Below are 20,138 nucleotides of genomic sequence, written 5' to 3'. Positions count from 1 at the left end.
CCTTCTCTAAACATAGTTACATTCCCAAAAGATCCTGCTTACACCACATTTTCTAATTGTGGGAATAGGTGTTAAATTGGAGGTGTCTAAGGGCACACACACATTGAGTCAATGGAACACTTCACTACACGTTGAATGTGTTCAGCAGAGATTTGCTCTAATGTGTCAGCTCATTCATAAAGGTGCAATTAACTATCACATCATTAAGGGACTGTATTTTTCCCCTAATTATCCTGATTATATTTTGCTGGCTCATAAAAAAAGCAGCGCCAATACAATTCACACTTAAAAATCAACATATTTCTTTCTTGGTTGGTAGGAATCATCCTCCTGATTATTTTCAGCTATAACTTTTAACACGTTTAAACATGGAACTTTCTTGCATTGTTTTTTTTAATGGCATTTTTATGAGATATTATCATAATATCTAAGAAAAGCACTTTATAGAAAGCAACTCATTCTCAGTTGCTTCAATCTGTTAAAAGAGAGTTTGAAAGAGATGCCTCAAGACTCCTTGTTTATTTCAGCTAGAATGTTTCTAAGCTTAGTTCAGCCTTCCAGATGCTTTGGACTACAACTCCCATCAGCCCCAGTCTCCACTCCAAAACACCTGGAGGGAACCAGCCAATTATAAATACACCGAACCCCAATTAACTACGTCATGTGATGCAAAAGTGTTTAACTTTAATTGGAACAGGGAAAATTAAATTGCCACTGATAATTTGACATTTCCAGCATGTTTCAACTCATGTTTGCACCAAGCTGACCTCACCACTACCTCACCCCTCTGCCTCACAGTAGATCACACTGATGCCATTGATAGGGGGTCAAGTAAGTGCCACCACCCCGCAAACCGCCACCATTCCAGTGATAAATTTGGGTGGAGTACCGGGTGATAATAATAATTTTGAGTCATTGATAAGGTAATGTGTCACCTAGTGGTTAGAGGGAATGACACACTCCTCTGACATAGCAAAGAAGATTACCGTCTTCAGAAGAAAATGATATATACATACAGTGCTTTTTTCTATTAAAAAAATGTTTAGGGGTACTCTCATTTTCCTACTCATATTGAAATACTGCCCCTCAATGAGGCGAAACTTAGATTCACAAAATGTTTAGGGGCAGTGATTTTTTTTCTTTAAGAACTGTTTAGGGGTACTCTCATTTTGACTCAAGAAAATTTCCATTTTATAGTTCAAATCTAGAAAAATAAATACAGTAAATGGACAAAAGTTCAAAGATTCACAAAATGCGTAGCCATGCGTACCCCCAGAAAAAAACACTGCATACATAAATACTTACATACATCATTTTATTTGTATGCCGCCTTTCCACAGTATAAGCAATGTTCAAGGTGGCTTTCAAAGTGAAAAAAGTTATACAATTCAAAACACAGCAAAAGTAGTCAGAAACAATAAATAAAACATCAAAAAGTACACAACCAAGTGGAACAATTTTCCACATACATCATAATAAAGATGCAAAATAAAGATACAAAATTTTAATATCCAATAACAGCAACAACCCTCAGCTCAACAAAAGCCCCTAAGTGATATCCCAGCCCAAGAGTTGTCAAAAAAATGAACTTGCTTATCAGATGGCCTTATTCAAATCTCCAGTATATTTCAGTGGAAGCTTTCCTACCTTGTAGTCTAAGCATTGTATTGTGGCATAACCTTTCACAGAATAGAATCCATTTTGTCTGATGCCAGAGGTTGTACAGTCGACAACAGGTTGTGCCAAAATAAAGCAGTTGATTTTAAGATGCTACAAGACTCTTCTTGACTCTTTTTGCTGCAACTGACAAAACAAATTCTAGAGGGACAGATGTGTTAGTCTGACGCAGCAAGTGCATACATAACTCATTTATGATGGAATGAGATACTTGTTGTTCTTATTTATTTTATTTTTGCATAAATAAATAAATGTGTGGAATCTGTGCCCTGTCTGTCTGGGGATTTGGGAAACCAGTAGGTCAGGACATGGAGCATCTGTGAGAAAGGAAGCACCCAAATTGGCAGCAAGGTGGGGTTGTTGGGATGGCTAACCCTTCATTTGAATGCAAATGTTGCTTGAGAGCAGCCAGTTATCTGTGACATCAGATAGAACCCTAGTAAACTGTTGGCCCAGCACCTGGTAATACTATTGTTAATCATGTGTAGTAAAGAGACCTCGGGGCTAGCATGAGTCATTCATAGAGCCAGTTGGGGCTAGAAAAAGAGAGTGAGAGAAAGAGGAGGGGGTGTGACATCAAAGGAGTAGAAGCAGGATGCCTTGGCAGGACAAAGCTAGGGTATGAGCATCATGTATGTGAGTTATCTTTTGGAAAAAGAAGGCAGCATGTATCCAGGATCCGTAAGGTGCAACAGCAGCAGCAGCAGCAGCAACAACAACAACAACCTGCCGGCACAAAACTTTGCCTCCACAACACCCTACGCAGATTACATGGGATACCATCCAATGCAAAATATGGACCACCGTGGACAACCTTCAGGGGCTTGGGGAGCACATTATGGCCTGCAAAGGGAAGACTGGAATGCTTATGGCCCCGCACCTTCCAACACTGTGACCGCTACGCAAATGAATGGATCATCTCCCGGGCAGGTTTCCTATAGTTCTGCTGATTACAACTCCTTGAATCCCGCTGGATCGGGGGCTTTACCTTCTGTAAATACAATCAATACAGAGCAAATCTCTCCCCACAGTCAAAGACACAGCTCTTATGAATGGATGAGGAAAACAGTCCAATCCACTTCAACAGGTATGTTGGCGAGGACTAATCTATAAACGGAAATCTCTAGCATTATTCTGTGCCATCTCACCCACACACCTCTGCAAGCGAATACAAAACTCTTGCTCAAGATGAAAAAGATTGCTTCCCTAGACGTTGTCTATGCTTTTGAACAAATTTGATTTATTGTCCTTCTGATATCAATGAAAGATCAGATATAATGAAATAATCACCACATGCAATGTGCAGAAACAAGGGTTTTGGGGAGCGGGATAAGAGAATTTTTAATTGAAAGTGAACTGGGGTAATATCCATCTAAGTCATATTTAAAGAGATTCACTGAAATAAATGGACTTAAAGTGAATGATTTCAATGGGGGCACTCTGAGTATGACTTACGTTAATTGATTTCAATGGGTCTACTTTGAGTATGGTTTAGCTTGTTATTACCTAAAGTCTTTTAAATGAGATAATCCGGCAAATATTTTTTTAAAAAATATTCAACATAACCTTATGCCTGTTTATAGGAATTAAGTCTTACTCCCATATAGGACAGCAGACTGAAACACGCTGTTTTGGTAGCACTGTAATTGAATATATGGCTCATTTAAAAGTAAGCTTCTCACATTTTCTACACACTTGTATGACTGAAAAACTAAAATGGTCTTGAAGGAGAAAAGTTATATTCACATAAAGCTTCACATCTTCTGAGGTCTACATGAGAGGGAGGTCTGCAGCATCACACCATGGTTATATGTTCAATTTATAGGGTTTCATGCATTAACACTTCAAATGGAAACAGTAGATGAAGGTCATCCTTCACTTTAAAATGCTAGGCATGCTCAGAGGCTGCAGGGATCTAACACACACAACCAGCTTGATCTTTTCATAGGAGTTTCAATAGTGAGCTGGTGAAATAAAAATTGTATAAAATATATCTCGGAGCTCCAGGAAAATATTTGTTAGATAATGGACTAGAATAAAGGTGTTGGCGGGGTGTGTGTGTGAGGAGGAACTGCCAGATTACTAAACACTCAGTAATTATAGTATATGGACAATGAATACAGTAATAAAATTCTGGTTTTAAAGTGCTGCATTAAAAAGAGAATCCTGAACAACCACAGCTACTGTGTGGTTTGACTGCGGCTATTAAGAGACCATGGAAGTTAATTGCTGCAATACCTGGTGCTCTATAACATAATGCATAATGCCAGGATCCCAAAATGAGCCAGGCACACTTTTGCAGGCAATCCTTCAAAGAACAATAGTGCTATTGGGGGGTGTGTGTGTTAAGTACTGCAAAAACTTAAATGTATTTAGTTTTCAATTGAATCCATTGGTTATGAAAACAGTAGTGTAAACATATTACTCCTTGCTAATTATGTAAAGTACAGGAAACTCTGATCAGTGATTTGAACATCTAAGGGCTCAACTGTGATATTATGGCTTACTGTTAATCAAGCCTCATGGAATGCTGGGGCATGTAAATCTCAAGGGGCTAATCAATGGTTTAAATTATTTCTTCCAAGTGAAGGACTGTGGTAAAGTATCTCTCTAAAAACAGGCTACTGGAAAGGTCTCTATTGAAATAACTTTCTACATTGCTTTTGAGGCCTCTTATTATTATATTCCTCCTTCCGTCAAAGGAATTCATGGGTTCCCTTCTCATTCTATCTTCACAAAAACCTTGTGAAGTAGGCTAGGCTGAGAGGCAATAACCGGTTAAGTGAGGATTTGAACCCTTATCTCCCGGGACACTCTAACCGCCACACCGACTTTTAAAAATGCTGCTATGTAAGTACCTAGAGTTGCCATTCTTAGGTTTCAGCACAGTCCCCCTCTCTGGAAGTTCAATCTCTGAGGCTCAAATCCTACACATGTTGAAGCTTGCAATCTCAACTCCATTTACCTCTGAATTAATATGATTTGCTTATGAGTAGACATGATTAGGATTGCACTGTTAGCCACATTTGAAACAGGGTGAAATTTTACTTACAAGCAAACATGCACAGAATATTGCTGCATGACTCCTTGTCAGTGCCCAGCCTACACATACAATAGAACAATTAGATCTGTCTGATATATCTAACCAGACACAACAAAGAAAGTATGTCTTCACACAGCACACGGCTAAACTATGGAATTTGCTCCAATAATGTGATGGCCACCAGCTCAATAACTGTGTTCTACTTCCAGTGTCAGAGACAGTATGTCCCAATACCAGGTGCTGGGATTCACATGTGGTGAGAGTTGCTGTTGCTTGCTGGCTTCCCATAGGCATCTGATTGGCCACTGTGAGAACAGGTTGCTGAATGAGGCAGGCCTTTGGCCTAATGCTGTTTTCTTATATTTTGATGTTAACAAAAATAACAAATTCCAGAGGGGTAGCTGTTTTAGTCTGTGGCAACAAAAATAACAAGGAGTCTCGTGGCGCCTTGAAGACAAATAAACACTTCCTGCCTCACAATGCAAAACCAGATTGGTAGACAATTCTAACTAAAATTAAACACACCATGCTAGAGCCCTTTAGAACCTAACAAATTAATAATATAAGAACTGTCCTGTAAACAGGAACCGATTCAGCTGCCTGGTCCAACATTCTGTCTTCTGCAATAGCCAACAAGGTGTCATGAACATTCCATGAACAGTGCACAACAAAGCAGTGCTTGTTTGCTTCCAGAAATCAGGGCAGCTGATAGAACCTGCCCTAAGGATATTTGGCAGCAAAGTGCTTATTCAAATGCTCTTTTTGGATGCTATACTCTCTACCATCAGGACTATCAGCAGCTCTTCTTTGTACAGAATCCAAGTGGCCAACAATTAAGGCAAGAACACTCAGTTAAAGCATATTTAAAAAACTGTTACTATTGAGCATTTTTCCTCCACTGTGCTATATGGAATTAGGTGATAGCCAACTCTGGAAAGCAGCTTGTCAATTTTTTTTAGATTATTATTATTTTCCAGAACTGAGCTCTGCTTTGACCTTGAGAAAGAGATTGGATCTTCTGGAAAGAATCCAAATGGAACCTACAACCAATTAGAAACACAATTCTCCCTCCCCCCCCCCCCCCCGGTATATACTCTTGAGAACAGAACCTTTTAGAGCTAGTTATCTCACCAGTTTCCTTATAAAATGTCTTTACTGAGCTAAGTTTCTAAGTGCTGCCCACTGCAGTCTTAGATAGCCGCTACAACAAGGTAGACACATGCAGACAGACTTTGTGTTTGTGGTCAACATCAAGTCATCTGTTAGCAGCCAGAGCTTTCAGATTTAAAGTTTTAAAATATGACAAAACCAATATGATGCATGCCTTGTAAATTTTTGACTTGCTGTCAAGCATATACTGCTACAAAGACTTGGTAGTTAACATAGCAGATGGCCAAACTTCTCATATTTGGTTCAATTGCTTTATATAGTGTATTTAGCACCAACAGTGGCAGATGCTCCCCTGTGAGAAGAGAAGTACTAGGTCAGAGGTTGTCAAACTGCTTTCAAGGGTATTGTGGGCTTTCAAGAAGTTTATCAAGGGTTCCTTGATGAGTGTTAACACTGGCTAGCTTTCTCTGCAAAACAGTTTGACCAGAAGCCGAGCACTTCTTTTGGAGTATGTTTGCCCAGAGAGAACAGACCTGCCTTTAAATAATAAATATCCCCTTCAAATGCAGAGAGCCTATTGTTTTGGTTTGTACCAGTTGGGCCTCCACCCTTTTGCCATCACATTTCATTATTGGTGCCACCTTCTCATGCCACAATGGAGAAGGCACTGTAGAGTTCAGGTACTGCTTGCAGGCTTCCCATGGGTATCTAGTTGGCCACTGTAAGAACAGGATGCGGGACTAGATGGGCCATTGGCCTGATCCAGCAGGACACTTCTTACACTCTCGTGCTCACATCACTCCAGATCTTCCTCTGCTGCTGCTGTATGAGGTTTATGGCTTTTTTCAAGGTACAGCCTCATGGTGAGGAGAAACTTGGTCCATGCCATGTGCTGTGTCTGTGTCTTTTCCCTGGGATCTGCTTTGTTTTCTACCAGAATCTTAAAGTTCACCAAACAGAGTCAGGTGCAAAACAGTGCATAAAGAGCCCCAGTTTAGGTGTAACAATCACAGTCCAAAAAACCAGGGTTCCATGGTTATTAGGTCAAGAGCTAGCATTATGTATATATGTGTGTGTGCTTCCTATTGCCCTTCCCTCCCTCCTTTGTTTTCTTGCAGGCCTTAATGCAATATTTCCAGGGATTGTTAATCCATTATCGGTTTCAGGAAATCCAATTTTTAAGAGAAGGGACTTCTCTTGTTACTACTGCTAAACAATAAAGGGATTTTGTTTGTCTGTTTACAATCAAGCAGTACTGTATATAAATTGTGTTAAATAATTTAAAAAATACTGTAAATCACTGAAAGGTCTGTCAGTAGATACCAAATCTCCTCTCTGCATACAAACACAACCCCACTCAAGAATTTTCTGCAGTAGGTGGAAAGGTAAATGTAGAGTAAGTTTCCTGAAAGTGGAAAGTTTAAAAGCACATTTATACCACTTTAGCACTCATTGCTTTCCCCAAAAAATCCTGGCAGCTGCAGTTTACCACTCATTCCCAAAACACTCTTAGCAAATTATAGGGGGCGATGTGATTGGTGTAAATAGATGAATACTGACTTTTTATAATAATTTTTTATTAGTTTTCAATTACAGTACAGCCCAATAATAGCCTCATTATAACAATACCAATTTATAATACAATTATTAATAACAATCATTCAAATACCGAATTATACAATTTAGATAAAGTGGGGCCCCTCATAACAATCTACCCCCAAACGTTTTTCAGACATCTGCTTTCTTTCCTTCTCCTATCAGGCCTGCTACCCTCAAGGCCTCTTAACTTAGGAATCCTGTACAATGGACTGTCCCTTTTCCCTATGTTGCTTTCCTGATTCTAAGCACATGCAGATATGAGAGTCAGGAGGGAAAATAGCAAACTTTAGCTCCCCATAGCCAAAATACACACAAAAGAGTTTTGTCCTTTAACTGTAACTCTGTACAAGTTGCTCTGATTGCCCTTGACACCATATGTGGAGATATCCCCACATACTTGCGGTTTTCAGACTTCCTCCACCGTCATAGGCAGAAAGCCCATGTACACCTGTTGGTGGCAATCACAAGTGGGAAGAGTGCTGCTGCACTCTGGTTCTCCTAGTGGGCTTCCTTTTGAGGCATCTGGTTGGTCACTGTGAGAGTAGGATGCTGGACTAGATGGGCCTTTGGCCTGATCCTGCAGCCAGGTTTTTCTGAAGTTTTTAAATTCAACATTTTCTCTGGCCCAGGGTTCACTTTTGCTCCCTTTCTCGAAGGATTTAGGTAAAAATATACATTTATGTGGGGGTTACGTTCTGAGACATCGCGCACATCAGTGAAATAACTGAACTCCATTAAGAAAGACTGTAAACACCAGCTCTGCCCTTTTAGTGATGTTTCAGTGATGTCTTTATGACGCTTCCAGGTCACTTTTGGCTTCACTACATATTGAACGCACGTAAATGGGGGGCTGCCTGTACTGTGATGTCAATGCTGACAGTTATTTAATAATAATAATAATAATAATAATAATAATAATAATTTTTATTTATACTCCGCCCTCCCCAGCCAAGGCCGGACTCAAGGTGGCTTACAAGCAATAATAAAAACAAGTTGAATGATTACAACTTAAAAACAAAATTAAAATACAACATTAAAATATTGAAACATTAAAATATTAAAATATAGCCTCATCGCAGGAGGAGAAGGAAAAGAAAAAAGAAAGAGAGGGAGGGAGGGAATCAAATTGGCTCCAAGCCAAAGGCCAGGCGGAACAACTCTGTCTTACAGGCCCTGCGGAAAGAAATCAGATCCTGCAGGGCCCTGGTCTCATGAGGCAGAGCATTCCACCAGGCCGGAGCCTGTCTTGCACCATGCCAGACTATTGGCCCATCTAGCGTGATATTCCCTCTACAGTGACTGATAGCAACCCTCAAGGGTTTCAGAGAGGAGTATTTCCCAGCACTACCTGGAATTGAACCTGGAACACTTGGCATGCAAAGCAGATGCTCTGCCACTTGGCTGTAAGTCTCTGTTTATTTTTGTCGTGCAGTCACTATTAATATCGTGAACTGATAGGTCCTTGTTTCAAATCTTGCCTCCTCAGCCATGAATTCACTAGGGAAACCGCCATCTCTCTTCTTGAAAATGGGGGTGCTTTTAATACTGACCTACCTTATGTGGTTGTTGTACAAATTAAAGAGACAGTGTACAATATGTGAGGCAACTTGAACACTCTAAAATGCTATATAAATGCTAAGTATAGATACAATAGATGCCTATTGTATATATTATCCTACCATTCTTTTTCAAGAACAATTCAAATCCAGAGCTGCAACATAGAAACAGGAGAGTCAAGGCAAGATGCATAAAAGGCAAATAACCCCCCTCTGTGTGTGTGTGTGTGTGTGTGTGTGTATATATGCATGCCTTAAAGGCCTACATGAGACCGAGTGATAAAAAACAGTAATATTAACTTAAGACACAGCCTGAGAAAATGTGGGGGAGGAATCTGCAAAATAAATTTACGATTTTATAATATGTTTTAAGATAAATTTTCCAGTGCTGCATACCAATTGTAGAACAAATTTTAAGAACCACAATTATAAAAAAATCAGTCAAGAAGCGGAACAATTTAAGAATCACTATCTGCAATCAGGTCTACGGACAGATTAAAAGGTAGATTAAGGATGTAATCCTAAAGCGGGCCTGAGCACATGTAATTTAAGGAAAATGATACTTACTCTGCTTTGGTATGCATCCTTCCCGTAACTCTCTGGGTTGCTGTTTGATTTTGGTGGTTGTGTATTATTAGCTGTAAGAAAAATAAAAGGAAACTGTCAGTCATAATATGTGAAACTGAATTTAAAAAAAAAAAACCCTTTTGCTCAGAGTAGAACCACTGAAATTAATAAAACCAAGTTAGTCATGGTCATTGATTTCAATGGATCTACACTGTGAATGTAAGTTGAATACAATCCTTATAGTACAGAAGGGGTGGTGCAAGGGTGGAGGAGAGAACTACTGAAGATTATTCATCCACCTCATCCAATGCCCTCCTGCACACCACCTGGTAGGATGGGCCACAGCTGAGCTCTTGTCCTTTATTTTATTTTATTTTTTTAAATAACCAATATAGAGCCAGTGTGGTTAAAGACTAGGAGCTGGAAGACCTCGGTTTAAACCCCAACTCAGCCATGAAACTCACTGGGTGACCTTGGGGCAATCAGTCTCTACTGCACTACCCCACAGGAGTGTTGTGAGGCTAAAATGGGGAGGGGGCAGAACCATGTACAGCAGCTTGAGATCATTGGAGCAAAAGTCGAATATAAATGTAAGAATAAATGTAGAATAAATACATCTTTTGTCCTGCTGGAAACTGTGTGAAGGAAATAAAATCTAGGGCTAACGTAGTTACCTAGAGGCATTAACTGGAGTGGGAAGCTGTTGGATCTGAGCTTTTGCTTGGTCCATCCCGGCACTCCTCTAATATTGGGAGGGCAAGTTTGGGTTCATGTTTGGGTTCCCTTACACCAGCTCTCCCTGTCTGGGGCAGAATCTCTCTCTCCGTTGGGAGAGAGAACTGGTGCTTCCTATAGCCTTTGGGGCACCCTCCCAGGAGCTACATAATTGTAAACCTGAGACCATTGAAAATGTCTGGGTAAATAAAAGTCTTTGCCTGATAAGGAAGAGGCAGTGTTTTGGTGACAAAACTGCAGAGAGAGTGTGCTAACACCAAAATGTCTCTCTACCTGGTCTCTATCTGCCTCATCCAGGACTGGATTTAGGTTTGATGAGGCCCTAAGCTACTGAAGTAATGGGGCCCTTTATATGTCCAGCTGTCCTTTGTCAACAACAAATTGTGACTGTTTTTTGTGTTGAATATATGCTATATGGTAATTTATGGACCTAATAGGTTTCTAACCAGTGATATTTTAGGGAGCAGTCTAGCAGGCGGGGCCCATTACTTACATCATAGGAGCCTACACAACACAAAACACTTGTTGCTGTATGTAGGTTTTATTTTAATTGTTTTTTATCTTATATTTTGGAAATGTACATCCAGGTTTTTTTCCTTTAATTTTTGGGGGGGGTCTCATGAGAGTGGGGCCCTAAGCTATAGCTAGTTTAGCTTATACGTAAATCGGGCACTGGCCTCATCTCCTAAGATTTATCTTAACCTGTTAGAAGACACATGTGAATGTAGGCAGCCTCAGAGATATTTTATTGTTGTTTTATTACTTATTTAATTTATTAATGGCTTCTTATGAAATACATAAAAGCAATTTCACAATACAATGAAAACAGATTTAAGCTAAAACAACTACACATATAAAAATTGTTAAAACAATAGTGATTTAAAGATTAAAACCAACAGCACTATGAATTGTGCTCAGAAACAGACAATAAGTTAAGTTCCAAAATTGGCAATACAGTGGTACCTCGGGTTACAAACACCTCGGGTTACAAAAACTTCAGGTTACAGTCTCCGCTAACCCGGAAGTAGTACCTCGGGTTAAGAACTTTGCCCCAGGATGAGAACAGAAATCGCGCAGTGGCAGCAGCAGGAGGCCCCATTAGCTAAAGTGGTACCTCAGGTTAAGAACGGTTTCAGGTTAAGAACGGACCTCCAGAACGAATTAAGTTTGTAACCAGAGGTACCACTGTATATATTCCTGCCCAGCAATATAGTACTCTATTGTTATTTTTGGAACAGCTACATTTCCCAAGTAGTCTTCAGTGCCAGCCTCATGCACAGCCCATTGCAGTAGTCTAATTTGGAGAAAAGGACATGAAAGCAGAAAATATAAGGAGATGGTGCCCACCTCCATACACTTCCATTTATCAACAAGCTAAGAGTGCAATTCTCCAGGAAGACCTCATATTATGTTAGCTCCTCTTCCACAGCTGCTGTTCATTTTAAGGGAGCTTGCTCAGAAGAATTTGCCAAAGGATTGTGTCCTATATCAGTTATTTAATACCATGAAGGTACATGGCACCTCACAGAATAGCATAAGCAAAATGACAGTAAAACCCTTTAAAACTTTGACTGTGGACGGATAAATAAAGGACGGGTAAGAGAGACTCATATCAAGCAGTGAATGAGAGTCAAACATTATAAAGCTTTGTTTCAAGGAAATGAGGACTAATATAGGCCTTTGGCCCTCCAGACAGTGCTGGAATTCCAACCCCCATCAACCCCAGCCAGCATGGCCAATGGGGATGGGAGTGATGAGATGGTGATGGGAGCTGGAGGCCCACAATTTCCCTATCCTTGAATTAAGTGGTAAAACCAATGGACTGTATTCAAATGTTTTATTCAAAGTATAACCATTAAAATTAATGGATGTGCCTAGTTTAGGCCCATTAATTTCAGTGGGTCTGCTCTAAGTAGGACTTACTTGAGTACAACCCAAAATAAGGCTAGATTTGAGTATCCCCCACTTCTATAATAAGTTTAACAATTACATCAGTCACTATGCTAACAGTTGAGCTTTAGATCTCATTCACATTTTTGCCCAGGACCATCTCTTTGTTGCTTTGAAGTAGATTTAATGTGTATAATTAGAACTGTGTCCCCATCACACAAACAAGAATATCAACATGGCCTCTTTTTTATCACCCTGCAGAAGTCACAGACATAGACTAATTCATGTGACAAAGAGGATGTTAATGATGTAAAACAGGAGCAACTCTCAAGCAAGGAGGACAGGGTGAGCCAGAGGCAGTTTTCATGCTAATTTATTTTGCTTTGTAAACTAGCTGTGAGGTCTGAGCATCCCCCACCCCGCCATGTCTTGCCCCTTCCATCCATTGTCTTCAGTTCAGAGGCCTCTCTGCCATGTTAAGCAACAGACCCTCTTTTGACACCTCTTCCAGCTTTGATGTGCATCCCTGTCTCTTCCTTCTCTTCCTTTTATTTAGCAGTTATACTGCCGGAAAGAGTGACAATTTTCACAGCAAATAAAGAGGCCCGATCTTTGCTTTTATTGTGTTCAAAAGAAACACTCTGTGAATTTTATGGCCAATAGGAAAACTTCCCCCACCCCCTTCCCATCCCACACAATACTCAGGCTGAGTCACAGACTGGTAAAATAACAGGAGTATCCTAATACAGGTCAAACATCAGGTGAGTACTTTCATGGCATTTAGAACAGCCTGATTTCCACAAAAGATTACAAATGAACACTTAAATGGCTCTGCCCTCACATTTGCACATCGTAATAATTAATTTTGAAACAAGATACAACAAAAACTTTTCTCACATGTTTTTTAAAAAAGGGGCTACAGCCCACGAAACCACTGGGAATCACTATATTCCCCCACCACATGCCCCAAACACACACATATAAAAATGAATGGGACAATGTTCCAATTGTTTTCTTTAAAAACACAAAATACAATTCAGCCCAAATAAAGCACTTTTAAATCCTGTTTATTTCAATGGAATACCTGTTGACTTTTCTGGGGCTGGTTGTACAAACTGTACAAGCAAAACAAAGTCTGAAAATTAGGCAAATTGCAACAAGTTGTTTTATACACACAATTCCTTGCTTATTTAAAAGAAGGTAGAGATTGAATGTTTCCCTCAAGAAAAATAACTTTACACATGATCTGAGACAATACCAAGATCCACAGGCAGAATCCACACAGAGCTTGAGGACATGTTTAACTCCCCCATAGCAAACAGATCAAATGTGCTTCATTTTGGCTAGATGGTACCCTATTTGCCTTATGATATTGAGTAAGTAAAGCAGTGGTACTAATTGTAAAGAACTAGGGAAAGCAAGGATGGTAAACCATTTATAGAGTCACATTCTCTTCTTGCAGGGCTGGTGGTGTTGTGCCAGTGGTGAGTGGGACCTGAGGTAACAGTAGACAGAGCAACAAATGTAAATTGTGCCTTTGAACCGTAGGCTTGTTTCTACATACACTCACACACCGGTCTCTATTTTTAAGTTTGGCAATCAAGAGGCATTATCAGAGATCAAGGACATCTTCCAGACAGGGTATGGAGCAGGGCTGCTGAGGGTTGTGGCTTAGGAGAGTCCTGAGGGCAGCCTGAGGAGAGTCTTGAGGGCCAGTATTAAAAGGGTTTGTAGAATGATTAAACAATTTAGGACTAGTTCAAATAGTGCATCCCACTCAAGCCTTTATAGATGCCTATAAAAATGTAATGCAGACATTGCTATTCTCATTAGAGCACTGAGTACATCTATAATTACCAGGTTTAACTGCTAATTTTTCCACACAGTGTTAGAGGGCCTTTTCAACAGAAGCACCAAAGTGGGGATCACCCTCTGAGGTATAACTTGCACCAACTTTGTACAGCTTTTGTCAACAGGTCAAGATGCACTTCCTTGCCTAGGCTTTTGGAGAGGTGAGGTGGGGTGACAATCCACTCTTTCTGCTGCTTCAATGTGCTGTTGCTTTTATTGTATATTTTCTGCAATTTTAAGGTATTTTATATTTGTGTGTTTTTACGTATCCCATCGTGGGGCTCCTTGGATGAAGAGTGGGCAATAAAAGTGATACAGTCACCTGCGCTGCTCCTGGATCTGATTGGTTCGGGTGGAGGGGCAGAAAGTGCTTCTTGCTCCCCCACCTTCCACCCAAACCAATCAGATCCAGGAGCAGAGGAGGAATACTCTTTTTCAAAAGGCAAGACAGAAATAACCTATATAACAGTTTGCTAAGAACTATAACATGAAGAGCCCATTATTGAGCTTGTTTTTCCCTTTCCCTGCCCGTTCATTTCCCCTAGTGTGTCAGTGTCTTGAGCCTAAGGACAGGAACTGTATTAGTACTGAGCTTGGTAAATTGCCTTGGGAGATTCCCCCCCCCCAAGGGCAGGGTATAAATGCAACAAACAAACAAACAAAGTTGAAAAAGAAATATTTAGTCATAGAATTGAAGAGATGGAAGGGACCCTGAGGATCATCTAGTCCAATCCCCTACAATGTAGGAATATGCAGCTGCCCCATATGGGGATCAAACTTGCAACCTTGGCATTATCAGCTATAACCCACTAAGCTATCCATGAATTTGTTTATTTTCAGTTAATAAAAATTAAATCCTCTTGATAGTAAGAAAACCGCTGTGTGATTTACAAAAATACATATATATATATATGTTTAAAGCAGATGTTGAAAAACATTCAAATGCTTATTAAAATAAAAAAAGCTAAAAATAAATGAAACACATGTAACGTCTACATTTCTGGATAGGCTTTCCCAAACAAAAATGTATTTGACTGACACCGAAAAGAGAACAGTGCAGTGAACTGGTCCCAAGCTATTAAGCGACTACTGTAATTGTAACCCCTTGAAATTGGCCCGGTTTCAAATGGGAAACCAGTGCAGATCTGAAGAGAAGCGTATGCAGACAGGATCTAACTCCTGTAAGCAACCATGCTGGAGAATTCTTCACAAACTGTAGTTTCTGGATCAGGGTGCCAGCCCCACAAAGAGTGCACTGCAGTAATCCAACTTTGAAGTCACCAGTGCTGGAACTATTGTGGTCAAGCTCTGCAGGTTGAGGAATGGCTGTAGCTGTCACCCCATTCACAGCTGGTAAAAGGTGCTTCTAGCCACTAAGGCTATTGGAGCCTCCAGTGACTTGCACTGGATCCAGAAGCATTTGCTGCACTGTGTACCTGCTTCTTCAAGGGGAGAGTAACCATGTCAAGGAACGCAACAATAGCCCATATTCTCAGCCACAGGAACCACTCACCCAGTGCCTCCATCTTGCCAGGATTCAAGCTTAGCTTATCTCACCTCATCCCAACACCAGTCCAAAGCCTACATGACATCTCCTACTTCAGATGTTATGGAGAAATAGAGCTGAGTGTCATCAACGTACTGATGGCACCTTAACACAAAACTCCAAATGGCTGGCCACAATAGCTTCATATAGATATAGATAGAATGCTGTTCTTTATGTAGAATATTGTGGAATGCTCTCCACAAGAAGGATTGCCTGCCACATTTGTTACAAATCTTTAGGCGCCGGGGAAAACATTCCTCTTCTCCCCAACCTTTGGCTAGTTAAACAATCTATGGCCTTTTCAACTGTGTGTTGGTGGTGGTGGGATCATTATTTTTGTTTGTTACTATCTTATCTATTTGTTGTGTTTTTATATTGTTAACTGCCTTGTGATCCTCAGGTGAAGGGCAGAGAAAGAAAGAAAGAAAGAAAGAAAGAAAGAAAGAAAGAAAGAAAGAAAGAAAGAAAGAATAGTATTGGGGATACAACAGTGCCCTGCAGCACCTAGCATAACTGCGAGGAAGCCAGAAAGCACTCTACCACTACTATTTGTCCCCTTAGGTAGGATTCGAACCCCTGGGACACAGGGCCCTCAATTCCCATTCAACTGAGTCAGTCCAGAAGGATACCATCATCAATGGTACTGAAAGTCACAGAGAAATCAAGGAGCACAGTCACACCCCCTTTATTTCCCTCTCTGTATAGTTCATTATCAGGACAACATACATAGAATGGTAGAGCTGGAAGGGACCCAAAGGGTCATCTAGTCCAACCCCCTGCAATGCAGGAATGTATACACATACAAACTACTACTGTCAAGAAAGCGAGCGTATGCAGGAGTGCGTATCCTGGCACTCTCCAGAATATATGTATACATCTGTATTTCAGTCAATCAAGACACAAACATCAGACATGCCAAATTTTCTGGTTTAGAAATACCTATGCGTATTTTGTTTTTTTCTGAACAGGTAAAACAAGAACAAGAGAGAAGTACCGTGTTGTTTACACAGATCATCAGCGATTAGAACTAGAGAAGGAATTTCATTACAATAGATATATTACAATCAGGAGAAAGTCTGAACTTGCTGCAAACCTGAGACTTTCAGAGAGACAGGTAGAGTATGGTTTCCAATACAAAAGAGGTAAATTACTGGACCAAATTTGGGTGGTGTTAAAACAAAAACTGCAAAGCTTTCAAGGGAGGTATGTGTAAAATGGCTCAGTTCACCTCACCATGACTATTTACTTTAATAATGTTTTATAAATAAGTGGTCTAAATGTTTTTATTATTTATAAATAGACAAAAATTGCCATGAACAAGGTATTAAGCACACCTTATTGAGTCTGCTCAGATTTTGAAAAGGTGACTCTGTATAGTTATTTTTAAGGTTTTAAGCTTGAAATGGGAGTAAAAACTTGTGGAATGCATGAAGTATGCTTTAAGAAAAGCTAACTAGCATGCTGGCTGTGGTTGATTGGAGTTGTCGTCCAACATACCTGGACGGCATCAGGTTTGCAAAGGCTGCATTAAGGTTGGAAAGATAGGTATGCACCTTAGACCAGGTCACACTGTTTATCTCACCCTTTACCCTGAGAGGCAGCAGTAGGGAACTTTCCCATCACTTGCTACCTGTGTCAAGGACTGAATCTGAGCCTTTATGCATGCAAAGTACATGCTCTGTGCTGAACTATTGTATGAGTCCCCCTCTCCCCAAGTTGTTGCCAACTTATCAGAGAAAAACCAGCACAGCCTGCTCCTGTCTCTTTAACTGTAGTTTGATATGCAGTTGTCATTAGATGAAGCTTTTCATGGCAGGCATATAAGATATCAATATTTCAAAAATGGGAAATCTATTGTGTGCTTGATAACACTACTATTCTCACAGTAAGAATTAGTGGCACACTACATACCTGCCCCCTCATTTCAATATCAGGCAATACTGTAATTCTCTCAACTTCTGATTCACTTGGACTTAGTTTGTCTTGCCCGTATAATATCTCTCACAGAGCCTGGGAGGCAAGAGCAGTACTTTTTTCTGGGGGTACATGGGGATACACATACCCCTAAATATTTTGTGAATCTATGTTTGGGCTCATCGAGGAGCAGTATTTCAATTTGAGTAGGAAAAAACATCTTTTAAGAAAAAAAGCACTGGGCAAGAGTATCCAGTTGTTAAGACACATGAGCAGAAAGCATATCTAGAAGTGGTGCTATCTTGGTGGCACAAGCTGCCACCACAATTTGAGTAAGTTCACTCAAAAGTTAATGAGGGTGGTGCGTCTGTAATGCTAGGTGAGGGTACTAAAGATGGCACTGCTTGCTTGCACAGACACATTGCACACAACTTCTTAGAAGCACAATGTATGTGCCTTTCTGTCTGATGTCACAGTCTGTCAACAAATGTAAAGGGTGGCAAATACATCCATTTTATTGTTTTGCTGCCCCTCACATTGGACCCAAATGTGCAACACACACCTTCCCAGTGATTTAATTAGAGAAAGCCATACAAAGAAGGACATATGCATTTATAATTTAGTGGTAAGCAATTGAAACCATTATATTATTTGCCCTTGTAGGTAAAAATCTGGTTCCAGAACCGAAGAGCCAAAGAAAGAAAATTAATGAAGAAGAAAATGACAAGTTTTGATGGCAGCAGCCTCAGTTCCATCCAGAGTGACTCAGGTTCAATGAGTCCCATCCCAATGCCTGACCCACAGACTCATTCAGAAATGGCTGGTACTTTATTCCCACCACCTCCACCACCTGCTCCTCTTCCAATGAATGCCTTACAGCACAATGGAAATCTCCAGCAAGTTGTGGCATCTCAGTAAGGTCATTGCGTTAAAGGAAGAACATGATAAAGCATGGGTACATGGAGCACTACAGTTCACAACGGGAATGCCAAAGCTGTTTGCAAGAGACCCAACTCTGCAGCCCCAGCATCACAACAGCCATTTGTAAAATACTGAGAACTTCACATCACGTCAAGGCCTGGGAGAAAACAGCAAAACATCCTTTGGCAAGGTCACTTGTGATATGGCAAAAGCTCTTTGGGAACCTTGTGTTCTTGACTGCAAAGGTGGTCTGGAAATAGGGGCAGAAAGAAAGGGGGTTATGGCCGGAAAAACTTTTTTGGAATAAATGCCCCAAATCTGCAGCCCCATACTTTGCTTGATTTGAGACTGAATAATTTTTACACAGAGCAATTCCAGTAATTTGTTCTTTCTAGAATGTTTTTATTCTGTTCTCTTAACAGGGTGGAGCTAATGACAATTACAAGGAAACGAAGGGTTACACTGAGTCAGTGTAGCTTGTTGTCAGGAGTGGGCATATGCTGTCTTTCTGCAGAAGTACAGGAAAAGTAGACAGTGCAGTATTAGGCACAAAATTCAGCTTCCTAAGAACAACTTTCATTTTAAACAGAAGTTCCTAGTCCTTATGGCTAAAAAGTTATGCCTGAAGGTGCACAGGCAATGCCTGATAAAATTTCAGAACCTAGACACATAGCTAAGAAAGATTTCCAGTGCTTGAGGGCAAACTCCTTGTTCCTTGTCATCACCAGCAATAAATTTTGCAAAATAAGGACACTGTGCAAATTTGCTGAGTTTGCACAATGGCTTGTCCAAATGCAGATGTTGCTTTTTAGTGTGGAGGTTACACACCAGCCAACTTTTTGCTGATTGGATGTTTCCAGTGTAAAATTTCCGGATGTTTGAATCCATGGGGAAATTGCGGGGGTGGGGTGGGGATCGGTTTGCCATTAAATTATTGTGTTTGGTATATTAAAAGTTAATAATTTTGGGTTAATAATTACAAATCGAATTTACTTCTTAATATTTTTTTTTAATTACAAATGGAGCTACAACTGCTGAATTGTAATCAACCTAGCATTCCCCCCCCCCCCATTTTTCCAGTTTATAAGGAAAAGGTGGAACCTCCCCACTCCCAGGAACAGGAGAAACTGCCAACATTATAGTAAAAGAAAATGTTTGTGTAATCTGAAAATTATTCAAGTAAGTCCTATTCAGAGTAGACCCACTGAAAGTAATGTAGCTAAGTTAGTATTGGGTGTACCGTGAGCAGGGTTAGCACTGACTACCACCCTGTGTCTCCTACAGTCCTCCACAATGTGAAGCAGACATAAAGCATTCATATCCACAAACAGAACTGTGACAAAGCAAAGAGGGATATTACATGAATTTTAATCAACCTCTTTTTCTGAGCCACCACAATCAGTTTCTGTTTCTTCATATTTGTCATTGTATTTATCATGGACTTCTAAAAGCTGAAGGTTTGCCCAGGTTGAAACAAACTTATCTATCCTTTCACATGTCCTGGGGAGGGGAAAGGCTTGGATGGGGCGGGTAGAAGAAACAAAACTGTTTTATTTTTTCCCCTGGGTCTTCACATCTCCAACTTGAAGCCATGAAATAAGTTTGATGGCACATCACCAGCTTCTGTTCCATTCCATTGTTTAATTCAAGATTCCTGTGGTTTTAATTTTGTACTTATTTCATATCTGCACGGGAGCTTATGATTTCATGTCTTGATATTCTCAACTAA

General features: G+C 40.2%; 1 protein-coding gene across 1 annotated transcript; it reads left to right on the top strand.

Moving 5' to 3' along the window:
- Positions 1 to 2,228: 2,228 nt before the first annotated feature.
- Positions 2,229 to 18,406, top strand: LOC308468035 (homeobox protein CDX-4-like; the record flags this gene model as incomplete). The annotated part of the gene is made up of 3 exons (XM_080989964.1): positions 2,229 to 2,764; positions 16,543 to 16,688; positions 18,152 to 18,406. Exons 1-3 carry the CDS (start codon positions 2,299 to 2,301, stop codon positions 18,404 to 18,406), a joined length of 867 nt encoding a protein of 288 aa, XP_080846090.1. The 5' UTR covers positions 2,229 to 2,298.
- Positions 18,407 to 20,138: the final 1,732 nt, after the last annotated feature.

Source organism: Podarcis pityusensis, assembly GCF_964106645.2.
Source record: "Podarcis pityusensis genome assembly, chromosome: Z".
NCBI classification, from domain to species: domain Eukaryota; kingdom Metazoa; phylum Chordata; class Lepidosauria; order Squamata; family Lacertidae; genus Podarcis; species Podarcis pityusensis.
The sequence above is the reverse complement of the archived record's forward strand: the minus strand, read 5'-3'. Positions and strand labels throughout refer to the sequence as shown.